This window comes from Panthera onca, chromosome C1, assembly GCF_046562875.1.
Source record: "Panthera onca isolate mPanOnc1 chromosome C1, mPanOnc1 haplotype 2, whole genome shotgun sequence".
Taxonomy (NCBI): domain Eukaryota; kingdom Metazoa; phylum Chordata; class Mammalia; order Carnivora; family Felidae; genus Panthera; species Panthera onca.
In genome coordinates this window covers 150,817,724-150,841,314 of record NC_138346.1, presented here as the reverse complement: position 1 = coordinate 150,841,314, position 23,591 = coordinate 150,817,724, and the positions used below count along the sequence as shown (strand labels likewise).

Genomic DNA, 23,591 nt, shown 5'->3' with positions numbered 1-23,591 from the left:
AATCCAAAGCAGGCTCCAGACTCTGAGCTGTCAGCACAGAGTCCAATGCAGGGCTCAAACTCATCAACCGTGAGATCATGACCTGAGCCAAAGTCTGATGCTTAACTGACTGAGCCACTTAGTGCCTCTAAAAAGCACAGTTTTAAACAGGGCGTTACACAGTATAGGACACAGAACTAATGCCTTTCATGTTTTAAGAACAATATTGTCTTGGTGTCACTGGAATTGTCCACTCATATCTATACCATTTTTTCCATATTGCATACATTGACTCTTGCAGTACATGTGCCACTTTCTCAGAAATACTAAATATTAAAATGGAATAGCTGTTTATAATCTTTTTGAACAATTTGGATGCTTCCAGTGCTTAGACTTTAAAAAAGTGATATTGTAGTATACTTTGACTTTCTTTAATATGACTTAAATAAATAATAGTTATATAGTTATTAATCAGATGTGTTAATATAATACCTGTCTACATTTTCATAACATTTGCAATTTACAAAGAGAATTCACTTACATTATCTTGAGTCATACATAAAACCAGTAATAACATTCAGGGAAGGTATTAATGATCTTGTTTTGCAAAAAGAGGAAACCAAGGATTACAGAGATAACTAATTAGTTTCAAAGTGTCATAAACCCATTTATCAGCAAGCATAATAATAAATCCTAGGTTATTTAAAATACTCAATGTGTAAGGAGCCAGTTAAGAAATAACTAGCTTGAATCCCATTCTCCACAGTTCTCCCATCTACAATATTTCCTCCAAATTATCTATTCAGAACTGTTTTAAGAAAAGTAATATCTGTCAGCAGTTTTAATATTATTAATATGCCTATCTTTATTCATTGATTAAACAGATAATCAGCAAAGATGATACAACTTTAAACATTTTTCCTTCTGTCTTTTTTATTTTATTTATTTTTTTCAGGTAGAGAGAGAGAGAGGGATGGGTGGGGCAGAAGGAGAGGGGGAGAGAGAATCTTAAGCAGGCCCCATGCCCAGCACTGAGCTCAACAGGGGGCTCGATCTCACAACCATGAGATCATAACCTGAGCTGAAATTAAGAGTCATATGCTGGGTCGCCTGGGTGGTTCAGTTGGTTGAGCATCTGACTTCAGCTCAGGTCATGATCTCACGGTCCGTGAGTTCGAGCCCCGCATCACGCTCTGTGCTGACAGCTCAGAGCCTGGAGCCTGCTTCTGATTCTGTGTTTCCCTCTCTCTCTGCCCCTCCCTTGCTCATGCTCTGTCTCTCTCTGTCTCAAAAATAAATAAAAACATTTAAAAAAATTAAAAAAAAAAAAGAGTCAGATGCTTAACCAACTGAGCCAGGCACCCTTATCCTTATGTTTATTGTCGCACTATTTACAATAGCCAAGATATGGAAGCAACCCAGATGTCCATAGAAGAATGAATAAAGAAGATGTGGTATATATATATATATATATATATATATATATATATATATATATATATAAATATTCACTAGTAGAATTTTACTGATTCAAGACATCAATATATGTCCTAGTTGAGTGAATGTAGGGAAATGGAAAAAATTTCATCATGTGTGTTACCCATACCTTATAAAATGTGTACTTTTACATGTCAGTTGAAGATAAATAAGGGAGGAAAACCAAAAAGTAGAACAAGCTGCCTAAGTTGAAAAACTAGAAAGTAATTGATCCATCAAATAAAATCTGAAAAACAGGTGCATTATGTATATAATGGAATATTATTCAGCCATAAAAAGAATGAGATCTTGTCATTTGCAACAACATGGAGTGACCTAGAGGGTATAATGCTTAGTGAAAAAATTCAGAGAAAGCAAATACCATTTGATTTCACTCACATGTGGAATTTAAGAAACTATACAAACAAAAAAGATAATCCCAGTTTGGAGAGGCATCCCTCCTAATCCAGCCCTGTCTAGGCTTTCTTTCTAAAGAGGGGGAGGGAGGAAGCTATATCATGGAGAAACACCTGTGAAGGTCAAAGCCCAGAAAAACAGGCCAAATAAGAAATAAAGATTTAATTCTAATATTACAGAATGCTTTTCCTCCCCCACCCAAACCCTCATACCAAAACCAAAAGAGAAGAAGCCAACTATCCAAATAAGCAGATATATAGCAGGGATCCAGTATAATAATAGAATTACAGCTGAAAAAGCCATGGACTCTCTGAAGAGAAGTATTGAGGGAAGCCCACAGTCAATAAGGGACAAAAAACAAAGATAATGGAGGAACTTGAAGCTTCTGACACTTATTCAACACAGCTCACCTCCTGGCCAGACTAACAGATCCACATAGTAAATGCTTACTTACCTCTTCCTATTTCCCAATACCAAATGGTGAACTTTCAACAAAAAGAAGACATGCCTAAAGACAAGAAAGAACAGTGTGAAAAAACAAAGAAAGCACCAGAACCAAACTCAGATATTACAAATGTTGGAATTATTAGATAGGGAACTTAAAATAACTATGATTAATATGTTAAGAGCTCTAATAGAAACAGTAAACAATATGCAAGAAAACATGAGCAATGTATTCAGAAAGAAACTAAGAAAGTATCAAAAGCAAGTGCTAGAAGTAAAAAAAAAAAATAAAAAAAAAAAATAAAAAAAACCCACTAACAAATAAATGGTTTTGGATGAGCTTATCAGTAGAATAATATAGCTGAGGAAAGAATCAGTGAGGTGGAACCTCACCTTAACATGTTTGAAAAAATAGTACTCATGCAAAGTATATTCTCCGATCACAGCAGAATTAAACCAGAAATTGATAACAGAAATTAAGCTGGAAAATTCCCAAATATAGAAATTAATTAAAGAGCATACTTTTAAATAACACATGAGTCAAAGAAGAAGTCTCAAGAAATTTGAAAATAATTTAAATGATAATGAAAATATAATTTATCACAATTTGGGGAATTCAGCAAAAACAGTGCTTAGAGGGCAGCTTATAACCTTAAGTTTCCACTTTAGGAATGTAGAGAAAGGAAGCAATTTAAGCCCAATGCAAGCTAAAGAAATAATACAGACTAGAAATTGAATACAGGAAACCAGTGAGAACAATTATTTTTAAAAGTTTGTTCTAAGGGCGTGGCTGGGTGACTCAGTGAAGCATCTAACTTTGGCTCATGTCACAATCTCATGGTTCATGAGTTTGGTGGGGCCCCACATTGGGCTCTCTGCTCTCAGCAATAGAGCCCACTTCAGATCCTCTTTCTCCCTCTCTCTGCCCCTCCCCTTTTTGTGTGCACACTGCCCCCCCAAAAAAAATTTAAAAAAATTTAATTCTAAATTTGAAAATCTAGATTTTTTTTTTTTTAATTCTCAAGTTAGTTAACATACAGTGTAGTCTTGGCTTCAGGAGTAGAACCCAGTGATTCATCACTTACATATAACACCCATTGCTCATCCCAACAAGCGCCCTCTCTAATGCCCATCACTCATTTGCCCCACCCTCATCAACTCTCAGTTTGTTCTCTGTATTTAAGAGTCTCTTATGGTTTGCCTCCCTCTATGTTTTTATCTTATTTTTCCTTCTTTTTATCTATGATCATCTGTTAAGTTTCTCAAATTTCACATATGAGTGAAATTATGTGATACTAGTCTTTCTCTGACTATTTCACTTAGTATAATACCCTCCAGTTCCATCCATGTTGTTGCAAATGGCAAGATTTCATTCTTTTTCATCACTTAGTAGTATTCCATTTTATATATACATATGTACACACACACACACACACACACACACACACCACATCTTCTTAATCCATTTATCAGTTGTTGGACATTTGGGCTCTTTCTATAATTTGGCTGTTGTTGATAGTGCTGCTATAAACATTGGGGTGCATGTGCCTCTTCGAATCAACATTTCTGTATCATTTGGATGAATTCCTAGTAGTGCAATTGCTAGGTCATAGAATAGTTCTATTTTTAGTTTTTTGAGGAACCTCCACACTGTTTTCCAGAGTGGCTGCTCCAGTTTGCATTCCCACCAACAGTGCAGTAGGGTTCCCCTTTCTCCACATCTTGCCAACATCTGTTATTGCTTGAGTTGTTAATTTTAGCCATTCTGACAGGTGTGAGGTGGTATCTCATTGTGCTTTTGATTTGTTATTTCCCTGATTGAGTATCTTTTCATGTGTCAGTGGGCTATCTGGATATCTTCTTTGGAAAAGTGTCTATTCATGTCTTTTGCCCATTTCTTCATAGGATTATTTGTTTTTTGGGGTATTGAATTTGCTAAGTTCTTTATAGATTTTGGTTTCTAACCCTTTATCTGATGTCATTTGCAAATATCTTCTTCCATTCCGTTGGTTGCCTTTTGGTTTTGTTGATTGTTTCCTTTGCTGTGCAGAAGCTTAAATTTTTTTTTAATGATTTTTTTTTAACATTTATTTATTTTTGAGACAGAGAGAGACACAGCATGAACGGGGGAGGGTCAGAGAGAGGGAGACACAGAATCCGAAACAGGCTCCAGGCTCTGAGCTGTCAGCACAGAGCCCGACGCGGGGCTCGAACTCACGGACCGCAAGATCATGACCTGAGCCGAAGCCGGCCACTTAACTGACTGAGCCACCCAGGCGCCCCTTAAATTTTTTTTTTAATTAAAAAAAATAAAAACTTGATCTAGGGAAAATTCAGTAAAATTGATAAATATCTAGCCAGGCTAATAAAAAAAAAAAAAGATGAAGAACACAAATTACCAATATTAGAAATCAAAGCTTGAAGATCGCCATAACCCCCATGGGCATTAAGAGGTAATAAAAGAATACTGTGAAAAATTTTAGACCCACAAATAACTCAGATGAAATAGACCAATTTTTTGAAGGAGATAGATTATCAAAACTTAAATAGAAATAGATAATCTGAATAGATCTATCAATGTATCTATCTTAATCTATCTATTAAGACCGAATCAATAATTTGAAAATTAATAATTAAGAAATAATTTCTGAAAAAGCATCAGGACTAGATGCATTCACTAGTGAATTCTACCAGATACAACTCATTTACAAGATAAACAATCCATTTAAAAAATGGGCAAAAGATCTGAACAGACATCTCACTAAAGATAATGACGGTAAGTAAATAAGCCTAATGAAAAGATGCTCAACATCATTTGTCCCTGGGGAATTGCAAAATGAAATAATAAGATACTACTATACATCTTTTAAAATGGCTAATGTTAAAACATACACAAAACTGCTGATTTCTAATAAGGACATAGAACAACAGGAACTCTTCATTGGTGGTGGTAAATAAAAATGGTACAGCCACTTTGGAAGACATTTTGGCAATTTCTTGCAGAGCTAAACAGAATCTAAACATACAATCCAACAGTCACATTCCTAGGAATTTAATTTACTATGCTAATTTAAAAACTACATCCACACAGAAACCTGCACATGAAAGTTTATAGCAACTCTAGTCATAATGGCCAAAAACTGGAAGTAACTATGACCCTTCAGTAGGTGAATAAACAAACTCAAGTACATCAATATGATAGGTTATTATTCAGTGATAAAAAGAAATAAGCCATAAAACCACAAAAAGACATGCATGTATTTTAAATGCATATTTCTAGGTGATAGAATAAGATTGAAAAGTCTGCATAGGGTATGACTCCAATTTTGACACTCTGGAAAAGGCAAAACTCTAGCAGTGGTAAAAAGATCAATAGGTGCTAAGAATCAGGGAACCTCAGGATATTTATAAAGGTGCTAAACTATTCTGTTGATAATGTAATTGTGGTTACATGACATTATACATTTGTCCAAACCCGTAGCACCCACAGTACAGAGTAAATCTTAATGTATGTAATTTTTGTCTTATGTTTGTAATTAAAAAAAAACACATCATTTAGAAAGTTGGGGGATCCCAGAATGAAATGCAGACTGTGACAAAACAATCTAACTTTATTACAGACTCATGAAACAGCCTCACTGAAGATGAGGCCAAAGGTGCTGATCTAAGTAAATTTGGAAATAGGTGAAATCTGTAAGGGTAGAGGCCACAGAAACTGCATAGTCGTGTACTTGAGTTAATAAAGTTGTTTCCCATGGGGATAAAGTTGTTAACTGTACCAGCTTAACAATTCTGATATTTCCATATGTGTATACTGAAATTGAACAAGTAAGTAAATGAATAGTGGATGGTTGGAGTGGGAGTTTTCAAGTAAGAAAGAGGAGGAAGTTAAATGAATCATGCAGTAATGAATTAGAGTTGGAGATACTAGAAAGAACTCATCTTTACCTTATTATAGACACAGATGATTATATGTAGAAATACTTATAGATATGGGTATATACACATTTGGTACACACATGTATTTTTCTGCTCTGCCAGCTGAGAAGGCCTAAAGGCAACAACACTCCAGTAGCAACAAGCTCACCTAGTTCCCAGATCTTGGTCTGTAGTACCATTGTCCAGGAAGAGGAACTAGAGCTCCTTGGAGAAATGGCTGATTCTAGGATTGATGCAGGAAGTATACAAAATGAGCATGGGCCATTTTATAGTGCTAGTAAGCAAGTGTTCAAATATACATGCATGTGTGCACGTGCTTATGCACACACACACGATTGTATATCAAAGTGGCATAGGAAGCAATTGAAAGTTTCCAGTGGCCAAAACTTGAATGATTTGAGCAATAAAATAAATAATGTAGTATTGGATTATAGCCCAAAATATAAAATAAATATCCATTGAGTCCATATAGAATGTAAATAAATGATTGAATAAATAAATGGGGAAGAAGAGACGCATTGCCCTAGCAGAGGAATTCCACTCTGCCTTGAAGGAAGTAGAGTGTAACTCCCCATTCCTTAAGTGTGCACTGGGCATAGTGACTTAATTCCAACAAGTACGGTATGGAATAGGTGGAGGCACCTGAAAAACACTACCTCAACCAGGTGATCAAGGATAGCATTCACATTGATAAGTCGTGTTGATAGTATATACCCTTGATATGATGTGATATAAATGTTATTTTTACTTCTTTGGTCCTCAGTGCCCATAATCCCAGCCATCATGAAAACAACAACACACAAATAGTAATTGAGGAACACTGTACAACATACCTGACCAATACTCCTCAAAATTGTCAAGGTCATCAAAACAAGGGAAATCTGAGTAAGAGTCTAAGGAAACATGAGTCATCATAGCTAAGAAGAGCCAAAGGAGACAGGAGTACTAAATGTAATGTGGTATCATGGGTGGGATCCTGGAACAGGAAAAGGACATTAGTTAAAACCTAAGGAAATGTGAATAAACTACAGACTTTGGTTAACAAATATGTATCAACATTGGCTCATTAATTATACAAATTTACCATACTAATGTGAGATGTTAATAATAGTGAAAAACAGGTGTTGGTTATATAGCAACTCTGTACTATCTTTGTAATTTTTCTGTAAATTTAAAGCTGTTATAAAATAAAAAGTTTATTTCAAGAAAAAGTTCCATTTCATATGTCTTAAAAATATAAACTATATTGTCAGAAAGTATCAAGTTGCTGGGATTCAGGATGGAAAGAAGGAAAAATTATGAAGAGGCATGAGAAAAGTTCATTATCTTGCCTTTGGTCCTGGTTTCACAGTTGTATTTATATGTCAACATCAAATTCTACACTTCACATATTTGCAGTTTATTTTATGTCAGTTATATTCATTAAAGCTTTTTTTAACAAATAGGGAACAAACAGAAAAAAACAAAATAATAGACCTAAAGCCCATTATATCAATAATTACAGCAAATGTAAATGATTTAAACAAGACTCAGCTATATACAAGAAATTGACTTTAAATATATTGATACAGTGTTTAAAAGCAAAAGACTGGAGGGAAAGATATGCCATACAAATACTATTCGGTAAAATTTGTGTTGGCAGTATTAATATCATACAAAGTTGACTTCAAGAAAATTAGCCAGGATTAAGAAGGGATATTTATAATGCCCAAAGTGTCCATTTGGTAAGAAGATAAAACAATCCTAAATATATATGAATCTAATAACAGAGTTTCAAAATACATGAAGCAAAAACTAATATACTGAAAGGAGAGAAATACGAAAATCTACAAAGTTGAAGACTTCTTTAATCTTCTCTCAGTTATCTACAGAACAATTAAACCAAAAATCTGAAAGAATATAGAAGACTTGAAAAACACCATCAATCATATTGACCTAATTGACATTTATAGTATACTTAACAATTATAAAAGACACTCTTTTCAAATGTTCATGGGACATTCACCATCAAAGACCATATTTTTGGTCATAAGACAACACTTTAAAAATTTAAAAGAATTAAAAATCATGTTCTTACCATAATGGAATTAATTAGAAATCAGTAAGAGAACTAGATACCAGGAAAATTTTTCAGATACTTGGAAATTTAAACAATACACTTCTAAATAATCCTAGGTATTATCCCAAAAAAAGTAGAGGGAAGGAAAAAAGATAAGAGCAAGAATCAATGAAATTAAAAACAGAAAGAATGGTAGAGAAAATCAATGAAAACAAGAGGTGGTTCCTTTAAAAAAATACTTAGAATGTTTTTGCCAGATTTACCAAGGAAAGTAGGCAAATTACCACTATCAAAAATGAAAGAGGGGATATAACTACAGATGCCACAGACATTAAAAGGGTAATAAAGAGATTTGAAACATTGTATTCACATAAATTTGACAACTTAGTTGAAATAGACCAATTGGTGAAAAACAAACTACCAAATTCACCGAAGATGAAGTAGACAACTGAATAGTACCATATCTATTAAAGAAATTGAATTGGTATTTTTAGCCTTTCAAAAAAGAACTCGTGGCCCAGATAGTTTTCCTGACAAATTCTACCAAATATTTAAGGAAAAAAATGATACCACCTTTTTGCAGTCTCTTCCAGAAAATAGAAGACAGAATACCTCTCAACTTGTTTTATGCCCTCATCCTTAACCTGATATCAAAATCATTCAAAAACAGTAATGAAATTAAAATTTGAAAATCTTTCTTATAAATATATACACAGAATTCTCAAGAAGTATTCATAAGTTGAATCCAGCAATATATAAAAAGAATAGTACATTAAGACCAAGAGGTATTTATCCTGGGGATTCAAGCCTGGTTCAATATTTGAAAATTAATCAGTAACTGTAATCTATCATATTAATAGACTAAAGAAGTAAAACCATATGATCATTACCAATAGATGCTAAAAAAAGCATTAGATAAAATTAATATCCCTGTAAGATAAAAATACCTAGCTAACTAGGAATACAAAGAAACTCCTTATCTCAATAAGGGGCAATTACAAAAAATGTCAACAGCTGACGTAATAAATGATGAAAAACTAAACGTTTTCTTTCAAAGATTGGGAATAGGGCAACGATGTCCACTCTTGATACTCTTTTGTTCAACATTATTACTAGAAGTCCTAGAAATAAAACAATCTGTTCAAAGATGACATGATTGCCTACATAGAAAATCCTAAGAAATCTACAAAAAGACTCATAAAACTAATAAGTGCACGTAGCAAGATTGCAATATACAAGGTTAAAATATGAAAATAAGACCTATTTCTATACACTAGCAGTGAACAATTGTAAACATTTTTTAAAGTACATTTACAATAGCTCCAATTTAAAAAATGGTATGTAGGTATAACTAACAAAATATGTGCAGGATCTAAATGCTTAAAACTTTAAACACTAATGAAAGAAACCAAAAACCCAAGTATCATTAAGAGATACATTATGACCATGGATTGAAAACTCATTGAGATGGCATTTCTCTCAATAAACACAATCTTTTTTTTTTATTTTTTTTTAACGTTTATTTATTTTTGAGAAGAGAGACAGAGCATGAATGGGGGAGGGTCAGAGAGAGAGGGAGACACAGAATCTGAAACAGGCTCCAGGCTCTGAGCTGTCAGCACAGAGCCTGACATGGGGCTTGAACTCACGGAGATCATGACGTGAGCCGAAGTTGGGCACTTAACCGACTGAGCCACCCAGGTGCCCCTCAATAAACACAATCTTAATAAAGTCCCAGCAAGATTATTTTTGTAGGCATAGACAAACTTAAAATACATATGAAAGGTTAAGGAAGTCTAACAGTCAAAACAATTAAAAAAAAAAAAAAGTTGGAAGATTTACCCTATCTGGCTTAAGACTTACTCAAAAGCTACAGTAACCAACACAGTAGGGTATTGATGAAAGAATTGACATATCAAATCAGTGGAACAGGACAGAGTCCAGAATAGACCCCGACAAATATATTGTTAATTGATTTTTGACAAAGCTGCAAAGTAATTCAGTTGTGAATGGATATATAAATTGTAAATCCATACACTGGAATACTATTCAGTAATAAAAATGAGTCAACTATTGAAACACAACGTGGATGAATCTTAATTGTTATATTGTGCTAAATGAAAGAAGCCAGTCTTAAAAGGTTGAATACATTTATAAAATACAAGAATCCATTTATTTTTAAAAATTTTTTATAAATATTTTTATTTTTGAGAGAGAGAATGAGTGGGGGAGGAGCAGAGAGAGAGAGAGAGAGAGAGAGAGAGAATAAGTGGGGGAGGGGCAGAGAGGATCCAAGCAGGCTCTGCATTAACAGCAGCAAGCCTGATGCAGGGCTTGAACTCATGAACTGTGAAATCATGATTTGAGCCAAAGTCAGATACTCAACCGGCTGGCTGAGCCACCCAGGTGCCCCATGAATCCATTAAAACATTTTGTGAAAGGCAAAACTGTTACCCTAAAACCTTTATTTGAATAGCAGAGGTCATGGTCATATTATGTGCCCTCTATGTGGAACAAATAACATCATTTATGTATCGAGTATGCTTCCATGTGTTTCTTTTAACCTCGAAACTCGAAACTCTGACGTGTATAGTTATGCTTGGCCTCAGCATGATTGTAAACCTAAAGGTAGACATTGAAATCACATGGCTATAAGGTGACCGACCATCTAAAGGGAAACATTCTAATAGCAGATTTTTAGACTCGAGACAGTATATCCAAGAACTAATTCCACCACCTACTATTCTTTTATTCGCACTTCCTCATCTTTGTTTGAAAAATGCTGCATTTGAAAAAAATCTTTACTTCTTTTGGTAATCACTGTTGTGCAGTACGAAGGAGCTCTGATCTAGAAGCCAGAAGACTTAAGTGACTTTGGGCAAGTGACTTCGTGTTTAGAAGTTTGTTTTCTCATCTTAAAATAAAGTTAATAACACCTGTCCTGCCTACTTAATTTGTAAAGATCTGATAAGCCAGTGGAAACCATTTTATATGTTGTAAAGTAATTGGTAAATGTAAGCTTTCATTAGTATTATTAAATATAAGGAAAAAACCCCCAGGATTTTGTGGTATCTTAAGATAATCAAAGGAGATTCAACTCTGAAAATTGTTATAATCTAAAAAATTAATGCAGAATGAATAATAAGGACTTTGTAACCTCAAAGTTGATTGCTCTGGTTTTATTATCACATGTTATTTAAATTATTACTAGAGTATAAAATATGCTCTTGTATCAAATTTGGAGTACAGCGCTAGACATCTTAGTACAAATTAAAATTCTGAAAATACCGTCAGGTATTTCAGGATGAAATACGAGCAATATACTTCTTAAGATTAATTGAATTATGAAGGAATTCCGTTTTATTTAAAGCTGTAGTTGTTTCCTTCTATCAGTAGATGCCAGTAGAGTTCTTCTTTTTAATAAAAGTCAAATTGCCTAAGTACTTCCATAGCAACAACTTCCTGGTCACATTACCATATATAGAAACATGCTCTGCAGACTAAAGGTTCTACTTTCTATAAGGACTTGGTAACAAATGGAAACAGTTTTATTGAAGAAAAAAAAAAAAAAAGCCCAGATTTCATCACTAGATGAAGCTTATTTCCCCTTCCTCCTTCTATCCCTCCTCCTCCTTCTCTACTTATTTTGCTGTAAGCATTATGCATTGTTTTAAATAAATTAATCTTAGTGTTCTAGTTAGGAATCTGGATCATCTGTACTAATCTTGAGCAAGGTTGAATATGCCTGGCTAAACATATTAAAAATGAATATGGTGAGACAATTGTTAGGATTAACTTGTGCATTTGGCAAGGGAATACCATGAGTATGATATTTTGGAAGGTTAATGTGTCAGAGATGAGTGATTGAAAGAAATGACTGGAAGTAGAGAAAACAAATTATTTTAGAAATCAACATTTGCACTAATAAAAATGACACCCAAAGAACGAACAGAATTTAGTAACAGACTGAATATACAGAAAAAAGAGTTCAGTGACTTTGCATAAACAAAATTAAAACATTTTCAAGTATTTGATTTCTACGCAGACCTTCAATTTGTTAAGAATGAATGCTTTCCTCAACATATTTATTGAGTCTGCAATATATGTATTACATTTATGAATTCAAGTGACTCACAATTTGAGACATAAATTTACAAACAGCAAGTTTTAACACAAAGATTTAAGATTGGTGGAAACAGGTGAGAGTGATTTATTTTCTAGGAAATATGTGGGAAAACTCAGTGAAGAGGTGACAGTCAGAGTGGTCCTCGAGGGTGAATAGAATTTCTCCTAAGATAGTAAGTCAGAGAATTCAGGAAGTTCATCTACTTCTGCCCCTATAGTCCTTCCATACCCTGAGGTGTTTATTAAAGACTGCAGAACCTTGTTCAGGGTCTGTTTTGTGTAAAGTACTGTCAGCTGTTAATAAGTTATCTATTCTTGTACACACATATTTACACAGAAAGCTGAAAATTTTGGAAGTTTAGTCCTATAGATCCTGTTGGCTGTTTACATCGATACTAATTTTATCACACAAGACAAAGTGTACACAAAGGAGCTGTTACTTGGCAAAATTCATTAGTCAGTTTTTCATGGATATGTGTATGTGTTGTCCTAATTTGATTACATTATTGCTCCTACTTATTCTATTTATTATGATTGTTCCTATCCTATTAAGCAGTTGGCAGGAAATCTGGACTAACATATTTTTTTTTAATTTTTTTTTTAACGTTTATTTATTTTTGAGACAGAGAGAGACAGCATGAACAGGGAAGGGGCAGAGAGAGAGGGAGACACAGAATCTGAAACAGGCTCCAGGCTCTGAGCTGTCAGCACAGAGCCCGACGTGGGGCTCGAACTCACGGACCGTGAGATCATGACCTGAGCCGAAGTCGGATGCCCAACCGACCAAGCCATCCAGGCGCCCCTGGACTAACATATTTTTAGTTAGATTCTTCTCTCTCCCAAGGAGAAAAGCGTATAGATTTCTCATCCTTTAATTAGTGTCAAAAGGCAAGTACTCAAAATCATCATTAAATGCCACAGGTTACTTTGTTTCCTGCAAATAGACAGTTGCAAATTTTATTTACTTTTAATCAAATGAGTTGTTTCTAAGTCAGACCTAAAGTTAGGGATCAGGTAAGCAGTAGTACTCAAAGTGTTTAGTTTTAAAAATTAACATGTTTCCGTAAACTAGAAGGAATTTGTTTTCTCAGTTGAAATGCCTTGTTGTGGCTGATTTTATATCATTGTAAATCTTATATTTTGTTCCTTTTTTTCAAATTTTAGAATGTTTTAAAATGTACTGCTGATAGGGCACTTGTCAGCAGATTGTCACTTTGATAAGCAGTACTCCCATACTCCGTTTTTGTAGCTCCTGTATATATTAGACTTAAGTCATTGAGTTAGCAACATTCAGTTCTTTTTTTTAAATGCTAGTTCAAGTTTTTCTTAGTTAAAACACGTCATATAGTTGTTTTGCAGAAGTTTTTAATATTCATTTTATATGAGTTTTTGATGAAAAGTTAGCTGCTTATAAGGATTCGTAAAATCTGTACATTAGCTGATTTCCTGGAAACCACACACAACCTTTTTAACCTATTATATTTGGAAAGTGGTTTGGCCTTGAATTGTTTGCATAGGGTTGTAATACATGTTTAACTAGTTTTCCTTTTTAAAAATTTTTTTCAGTCTGTATATAAAGCCTTAAATTTAATGTTGTCATCAACCTATTTATTAATATTAAACAGTCTTAAGTATAAAATCTTTCGGGCTGATATCACAAGACTTTAAAATCCCCATCTTTAGTTGAAATGAAGAATTTTGCTAAGAAAGGCTCAGTAATGTACTGTTTTATATTAACAGGAAACAGAACAGCAGTAGTGGTTTGAATACCCTGCAAACAGGAAGTTTGACACTTGCATAGCTCTTAGCTTCTGTGTAAGAAGTTGTTGAGCTCCTTTTGGAAATATTTTCAGTTACTTTAAGTAAAGTGCAAATGCACATGAATGGCAGCTTATAGAGAACTACCCTGTAACCAGTATACAGGTACAACTGCTCTTCAGAAATTGGAAGGTTTTGCTAGCCGATTATTTCATAGACATTCTAAAAGTACTGCACATGATCAGAAAACAACTCTGGAAAATGACAGCCTTCATTTCTCTGAACATACTGCCTTATGGGACAGATCAAGTAAGTTTTTTTTTTTTAATGATACATTTTTAACTAGAAGCTAAAATACTAATTGGAATTTTCGAATCAAACATAAAGAGCAATGTTTTGTTTGTCTTTTTATGATTTGCACAAGGACATTTTGCAGGATGAAGTTGCAAAATGCCACAAAAACTTGATTATAAGTTGAACTGAATTGTGTAGTTCATTGTTTTGTTTTATATCTGACCACTGAGTATCAATAGGAAATCTTTCTACAAAATTCTTATTATCATCTCTAGTGTATGTTACTGTTTTTTTGTTTTTATTTTTGTTTTTTAAAAGGGAAGAGCCTAAACTTTAGAAATAATAATCAGGTTATTTTTAAAAAATTGTTTGGATTCATAAGTCCTAAATTTCAAAGGTCAGAAGACTTGAATTTATAATTCAAGTTCTATTATGTTTACTATTTTTTATTTTTAAATGCTCGTGTGAACGTTACTTCAGTTTTACAAGCAGGATTTCTAATACAAAAGCATAGTATAGTTATTCGGTGTGAAATCTTATATTTATAACATTAGAAATATCAAAAGCTTTTATAATTATATTTTATGTTACTTATAATTACAGTTAAAGGAGGAAAAAGTTGTTTATGCATACATCACATTCTTTCCAGGCATGTTAAAATGTTTGGACTTGCTGCTTTGCTTTGCATATGGTGATATGTAACCATTGTTGGTGGCGTGCACTTTTAAAAGATAATTTCACGTATAAACAATACCAGTGCCTCCATTCCACTTCTCACCTTGGACCCTCCGCAAGGTATTTTTGTCATTGTGATTAAAGGAACAATAGAATTACCCTTGGTAGCCTTGCCCTTTTTGGTGTGTTTGTTAATCAGATAGCACTAGGTTTTGCCCTTTTCTGTTTGTATATTCCATAGCAGTCTAAAACACAGTTTAAAAAGACAAAACAAACCAAGAATGCTTTACAAAATCTACTCCCTATTTTTTACAGTACCTTCATAGTTCTATAGAAGCTTATTCGAATTATTTATTTACTACAGCAGAATTTTTTACCTTCTTGGAGCTGTTTTGGGGAGAAAGTAAAGAACATATATATGTAAAATTTTTCTTATTCTAAAGGTTTTGTTTATAATTAATCCTTACCATATAGCAGGTTGATAGGTGAGGAATCTCAAATATCTTCAAGTCAATGAGCTGTTAACTATTGAAATAGTACTACATTATTAAAATTTACCATGCAACAGAAGTTTGTTATTCATTCAGCTTGCCCTATTCTGTTAAATTGCAATCTCCTAGGTCCTTTTGGAAATCTTGCATTTTAAGGCCTTTTAATTAAATGTTCAATGAAGAATGAGGACAGTACTGAATTAGTTTCTGTTTCACTGATACCTACTCATCCAAATAGTGGGTGTTTAGTAAATGTATCTCAAATGAATGAATATCACAGGCTTGTAATAATTAAAAGTTATGTTTGAACTGTACTGTCACTATATTTTTTTTAATGTGTGGGGCCTGTGATGTTTTCTGAAACACGTTTTAAAACCTGGCAATTGAAGATAACATCATGAGCCATGATTTCTTTTAGAAAAAGCAGATTGATAAAATGCTGTTAACATTTTTCTTTATTATGATGTCACAAAATAAACTAGTATTCTTGTACACAAGTAAAATTATATGTAGATCTCATAGCCCTGCAAATAATAGGCATAGTTAAAGAGTAACTGTATCCATTAATCAAGTATTCTTCTACTTTTTTCTCTCTTTCATATCCCCAAAATAATCAAAACAGACACAATAATGTTATATGTTTAATGATGAGTGCAGTAAACATGGAGCTCTAGTCTTCTACTATGGAATGTGTTGATACAGAGGAGAAAACACTGATACAACAGAAAAAGAGGAATCCTATCATTTCAAAATTCCAAGGTTTATTTTTGTGCTGAAAACACCAATTATCATTTACAGAGTGAGTTATGGAAGGAATTTTGACTATATGAAGTTTTTATGAAAACCACATTCTTCAAAGCTACCCAAAGCATTCTACTTGTATGACTTGTTTGACAAGGAAAAGGAATGTACTATCTACTGATAACAAACACTCTGAACATGCTTGTTCCAAAAGTGCTATTTTAAGAAATCAACTAAGCACGGAAACTACATGTAATTTTTTAAAAATTAGATGTGTGAACTATTGAGTAAAGGTTAACTACCAGTTTAGGTGTTTATGAAATGTAACAAGTTTTAATGCAAGTTTCTTTCTTCTCTAGTGACACTACGTATAGGAAGAAATACAGAATAAAAGCCAAATTGTAGTTTCCAGGTGGTTTAACTGTGTTTCATCTTTTACTACTAAATTAAGTAACAGGAATTCCTGTTTGATGGCATAAATATTTAACAGCTGATGCCATCCACATATAAGTACGTGTTCAAAAAGAAAAAAAAAACATGGAGGAATTCTGCTTTTTGTTCTGACTCCGAATGAATGGGAATATTGACATTCATTGAATTCTCTTTGTAGCAAATGTATTATGGTTAGCTTTTAATCTTCCTTTGATCATAAATGGTGTATCGAATTATAGAATGCTGAACTTGATTGAAGTTTTCGCGTTTTAAATCTTAGACTTTATACACTTAATGAATGTCTAATAACAACATTTAAAGGACTGAATAGGTAAATACCATCAAACACTTTAGTTATTCTCCTTTCCCATTAACTGACAAGCTATTTTTTCTGGTAGATACAAATCCATGAGTGAATCTTAGATTTAAATACCATATTAAACAAATAAGCAATTTTGCATATGGATTTCTTCAGGTAGAGTAAGATAACTAAAGTGGTTTATCAGCCCACCTTATCTAGTCAGTTTTACCTTTCCAGTGCTCATACAATCTTCAAGATGATTCACTTTCATATTTATTTCTTAGGCCACTGAATCTGTGTCATTGTAACTTCTAAGCTAGAGGACCTTCCACATTATCCTTTTATCTACTTTTTCCATCTGTAACTATTCCATAAGCTTCTTGGTAGTAATCCATTTTTATTTATTTGGCAAACTTTTTTAATTTCTTTTTTTTTTCGAAGTTTATTTATTTTTGAGAAAGAGAGAGAGGGAGAGAGAGACCGAGCAGAGATAGGGCAGAGAGAGAGTGAGAAAGAGAGAATCCCAAGCAGGCTCCACACTGTCAGTGCAGAGCCCTGCATGAGAGTCGATCCCACGACACTGAGGTCATGACCTGAGCCAAAATCAAGAGTCAGATGTTTGATCCAGCCACCCAGGCACCCTTTGGCAAATGTTTCTGAGAATTTACTATCTCATAGTCTAAACAGGCTCTAAGAAAAATAAAATCTAGTTCTTACCCTCCAAAACAAGAGTAGGAAGAGCATACATACGAACAATATTTAAGGTATAGTGAAAAGGTCACTTAAAAATGTATAAGTAGCTTAATGTGGAGCTTAGTGTAAGAAGAAATTAACATTAGGGGAGACGGGACCTTCAAGAATATAAAGAATGAATTGAATTTGGAGACTCAAAGAAGGAGGAAAGATTATTTTAAGAAAATAAACAACATACACAAATAAGTGAAAACATGAAAATTTAGGATTTACTTAAAAGACATAGTAAGATATTGTCCGGAAAGGTAGTCTGTAGATCTGATCGTCGAAATCCATTAGATATTCAGAATTTTGGACTACATTCTAATAGTGAGGAGCTAATACAGTTTTTTTTTTTTTTAAGTGGAAAATAATATGTATGCAATCTTTTGTTAAAAGAGCCTAAAGAATTTGCTTTTTAACTTGCCTGATAAAGGAGAAGTTAACTTGCTAACTCTACTACAAGGAAATGTATTTGGATACTATACATATTCTGTTTGAGCTAGGCAGTTAATTAGAACCAAGACTTTTGGTCACTTCATGAACATGGCAATGAATAGTCAGACAGTGGATTCCCTTTGTAATAACAGTGCTTATTTAAGGTGTTTCTTCTACCTGGAATTCCTTTTCCTTTCTTCTACCAATGGTGGGATCTTCTCGTACTTTTAGACCCTGCTCAAGTACTATCCCTGTAACAAAATCGCAAAGCATTCTATTCCTCTGTTTTTCACTCTATTAGAATTCATAATCTCTTCCTATGTTCTCATATTATCTTATACTCACTTAAAATACGGTTTATTTTATAGATTTAAAATTATATTACCTTAGTCCTTAGGTTACCTGTCTCCCCTATTTGAACTCCTAGAAAGCATGAATTTGTCAATTTATTTTTGGTATCACCAGCATAGTTCTCAATAAACATCGAGTTTTTTGTTAGATTGCCATTAAATATCACCATGGCCTTACACTAATGGGCTTTCTCTAATTTGTTCTATTGTGATCTTTGCAGTTTATCTCAAAGACCTGTGGTCATTAACCAGAAGCAGTAAAATGCTGACCTGAATCTGGAAAATATTACATGCCAGAGGCACTAAACTTTTCACTGTTACCTGTGTATTTTGATCACGATTGTTTATATGAATTTGAGTAATCAGCAGCCCTTATACTAAATTAACCGGGATATTAAGTGATTTAAAATTAGAAAATGTTTCCATGGACTATTTGGCAGTGCCAAATAGTGTAATAACATAAAAAGTAGCTTTTACTTGCTTGTAAGAATATTTGCAAGAATAACCATTCTACATGGTTAGGGAAAAAGGGAGGTTAAGTATATATTCTAGGTAATGTCTTGCTACTCAGAGTGTATTAGCAATCCAACAGTATCAGCATCACCTGGGAGCCTGTTCAGGCAGACTATCAGGCCTATCAAACCTACTGAGTCAGAATCTGCATTTTAACAAAATTACCCAGCTGATTCATATGCACATTAAAGTTTGAGAGACACTTTTCCCCTAGTAACATTTTAATCTGATTGCCAAATAATATATCTTCACTGGAGAAAATTTGCAAATCTTAGGAAAGAAGAAAGGAAAAAGTAAAAATCACACGATCCCACCAAAAGATAATCACTGCTAACATCTTTTGTGTATATAGTCTTGTGATAGATACACAAGATATATATATATGTATACACACTATATATATCTTGTGTATCTATAGTCTATTTGATGCATAGATAAACAAATTTCTACCAGCCCCTAAATTTGGATCATTTAGCATACAGTGTTTGATAACATCTTTGCTAATCATACAGAGGTGTTCCACAAGGGCGACCAGGTGGCTCAGTTGGTTAATCGTCTTACTCTTGATTTCAGCCCAGGTCATGATCTCACCGAGGTGAGATCCACCCAGTGTGGAGCCTGCTTAAGATGCTAAGGTTCTCTCTCCCTCTCCCTCTACCCCCGACCACCTCAGGAAAAAAAAAAAAAAAAAAAAAAAAGAGTTGTTCCACAATATCTTTTAAGATGGCTGTTTTGTATTCAGTTGTAAGAATACATCACAATTTATTTAACATATCACTGGTCATCGAGATTGTTTTTAATTTTTTGCTATTATATAAAAAAATGCTGTAAGAAATATCCTTATAGCTAAATCTTTGTATACGTTATTTTTATATTTTATAGGACAAATTTAGAGAAATGTTATGACTATTTTAAGCCTTTTGTATTAAATTAATTGCACCCTAAATGTACACGTAATATATCCTTTTGGAGTTAAATTTGTTTCAATGTTCAGAGAAGACATTTAAAATCCCTAGTATAATTTTCTGGCACGTCAAGCATGCTTTATTTTCTCCTTTATTATTAGTGTTTATCAGATTTTTCCACTTTTCAAAGCTGGTCAGTTATTAGTAGCAAATAGTCTGAGAGACATGTTTTATTTATTTCTTTTAAATGTTTATTTTTGAGGCGTGTCTGGGTAACTCAGTTAAGCATCCGACATCCGCTGAGGTCTAGATCTTGTGGTTGGTGGGTTTGAGCCCCACATCGGGTTCTCTGCTAATAGCTCAGACAGAGCCTGGATCCTGCTTCAGATTCCGCGTCTCACTCTCTCTGCCCCTCCCCCACTTGCGCGCACGCGCGCGCGCGCTCTCTCTCTCTCTCTCTCTCTCTCTCTCAAAAATAAACGTTAAAAAAATGTTTATTTTTGAGAGAGAAAGACAGCATGAGCGGGGGAGGGGCAGAGAGCGAGGAAGACACAGAATTTGAAGTAGGCTCCAGGCTCTGAGCTGTCAGCACAGAGCCAGACACGGGGCTCAAACTGGTGAACCACATGACCTGAGTGGAAGTCAGACACTTAACCCACTGAGCCACCTAGGCTCCCCATGAGAGACATGTTTTAGTTGCCGAATAGAGCATTATCATTACATGTTCCTTGGTAATCAGCAGAGTATAACTTAGTTGGGTTGGAGATTCAGTCATATTATAAAGAACATTGCATAATTCTGATTGTGCAATATAGCAGTGACTCCTGTCCCTTCACTGCCACATTTCCTGGGTGGAATATTTTCATATACATTATCACATGAAACATTTATTTACTCTCTGTCAGGCATTGTTCTAAGGACACTGCATATATTCGTTTATGTAACCCTTTAAAAAAACCAGTAGGGTAAGTATTATTATTATTCATATCTTACAAATGAAGAGACTGAAGCACAATGAGGGAAAGTAATCTCCTCAAGGTAACATATCTAATGGAAGAAATTTGAACCCAGCAGTCTGGCTCCAAAGCCCATGCTTTTAATACCTGTTCTGTGAAACCTTTCTACATGTGTGTAAGAAAAACAGGTCTTTGGCTTCTATAGCGAAGATTTGTGTCTTAAGTTTCCTGTTAGATGCAGAGACAGCGTGCTATTATGAGGACCAAGAAAAGCAACAGGCTAGAAAGAGAACTTTGAAAATAAGATGTTCATGTGAAAAGAGCCAGTAAGTTGGAAGTTGGAGTGATGCATTCTCTGAAGGATTGAATATTACTTGCAAGCCCTAAAGTAATGACTGCTTTTAACTATGCTTTTAACTAGTTATGTAACTAGTATGACCCACTTAGGATACAAATAAGGTTTCATCTTTTAAAAAAATTTTTTTTAATGTTTATTCATTTTTTTGAGAGAGAGCGAGGGAGACACAGAATCTGAAGAGGATCCAGGCTGTCAGTACAGAGCCCAATGCAGGGCTCAAACTCACAAACTGTGAGATCATGATCTAGCCGAAGTCGGACGCTTAACCATCTGAGCCACCCACACGCCCCGGTTTCATCTTGTAAATATTCGAATTAATCATTTGCATTCATCTATTCATACTGGTTAGGGCTGCTAAGTAGCTTTTCTCTTGGGGTCTCCTTCCAGCCCCCTTCACATGTTGCTGACAGTTTACTCATTACAGAGAGTCTAATCTTTCTAAAGTGTAGATACAGAGAGGAGTATTTTGATTAGTATATAAGCTAGTGGTCTCATTTTTAGCTTCTGTTGATTTTGCCACTGCTACATGGTTTTACGGTTCAAAACTGATCCCAAAGGATTTGATGTATCCTTGCACTTGATGTGATGACACTGACCCTTGTGGAGATCTTAGTGGTTCTTAAATAGGAGGGTGACCACCCTTTCCAGTGTTATGCTCATCCAAGGAATATACCATAGGATTTAGTTTCCTTAATTTATACTTCTGTGCCTTTTGATCCTGACTTCTATGTCAGGTTGAATGTGTGAGAAGGTTATCTTTTAGTTTAGCCCTTCCCCACCCTGTACCAAAATCAGCCTTCCTCTCTTTTTTTTTTTTTTTTAATTTTTTAATGTTTATTTATTTTTGAGACAGACAGAGACAGAGCATGAGCAGAGGAGGGGTAGAGAGAGCGGGAGACACAGAATCTGAAGCAGGCTCCAGGCTCTGAGCTGTCAGCGCAGAGCCTGAACGCAGGGCTCGAACTCACGAGCTGTGAGATCATGACCTGAGCTGAAGTCAGACGCTTAACCGACTGAGCCACCCAGGTGCCCCAGCCTTCCTCTCTTAAACATCTTATCCAGGGATAGCAGACTGGTTGTCTGTAACCCAAATGTAGCTCACAGATAATGTCTTGTTTCGTCCTCAAGGTATTTTTTAAAATAATTGAATTTGGTACCATTCTTTCATATAAAAATATAAAATACAATGGTTTTAAAACTAGAGATTTCATATTAATATGTGGACTTCATATTCTTGAAATATTAAAGAAGTTGATTTCAGTGGCCTCTTATTCCCATTAAGAACAAATGGGCAGCACTGAATGAATATCCTCTTTAATCAGGATTAATACTGTCTAATTTATGCTAACCTTTACTTCTATTGTTTTGCCTGTATGGCCTCTGTAGGCACTTAAATTTGGCCTATAGTGCCTCCATTGTTGAGCCTAAATCACCAGCTCACATTCTCTTTTCCTCTTTGATAAAGCTTACTTAGTGTGCCTTCCTACTCATGGGCCACAGATACTATCACTAAAATTCATGAAAGAAATTCTGGTAATTCTGAATCTTAGAAAGAACGGGGTCTAGGTTTTAATCCCTTTCTTTTAGAATCCTTGTTTTATTTTTAATGCGGATCTACTTCCTCCTTCCCTTTAATTAGTTTTGTTTACGATTGGGTATTAGGAAGGAACAGCCTTTATCTCACTCCAAAGGGTTTTTGTTAGATCATTCCCCCAAGCTAATGGATGCCTACCAGCCTTATATTTACATAATTAAGTTGTCCACTAAAGTGATTCTTCCCAGAACATAGAAGACCCGCTTCAAGCCACTGTCTCTACATCCATAGAGAAGCACTTGATAACTTTCTAAAAAACTAAGTATAATTTATATATACCATAAACTCACTTGTTGTAAGTACAGTTCAATGTTTATTAATAAATTTATAGAATTTTGTAGCCATCATCACATTTCATTTTTAGAATATTTCCATCCCCTCAAAAAGTTCTTTTGTACCCTTCTGCAGTTAGTCTCCACTTCAACCTCAGACAAATCCTGATCTGTTTTGTATCCCTATAGATTTTTGTCCCTACAGATTTTCCTTTTCTGGACATTTTATATAAATGGAATTATACAATATGTAATGCAATCAATGTTTCTGGCTTCTTGCACTTAGAATAATGTGTTTGAGGTTTATCCATGTTATAGAACATATCAACAATTTTATTGCTG

The 23,591-nt window shown here is 34.3% G+C and overlaps 1 protein-coding gene across 2 annotated transcripts in view; it reads left to right on the top strand.

Annotated features, from left to right (window-relative positions):
• Positions 1-23,591, top strand: part of PRKACB (protein kinase cAMP-activated catalytic subunit beta) — a 131,575-nt gene that overhangs the window by 48,129 nt on the left and 59,855 nt on the right. Inside the window, exon 1 of one of the 2 annotated variants that reach the window (XM_060621728.2) lies at positions 14,217-14,506. The exons of the other annotated variant lie outside the window; for it this stretch is intronic. Coding sequence (XP_060477711.1) covers positions 14,323-14,506 — 184 coding nt within the window. The 5' untranslated portion in view covers positions 14,217-14,322. Of the gene's footprint in view, positions 1-14,216; positions 14,507-23,591 lie in introns of those variants that run through there. 2 annotated transcript variants of the gene reach the window in all.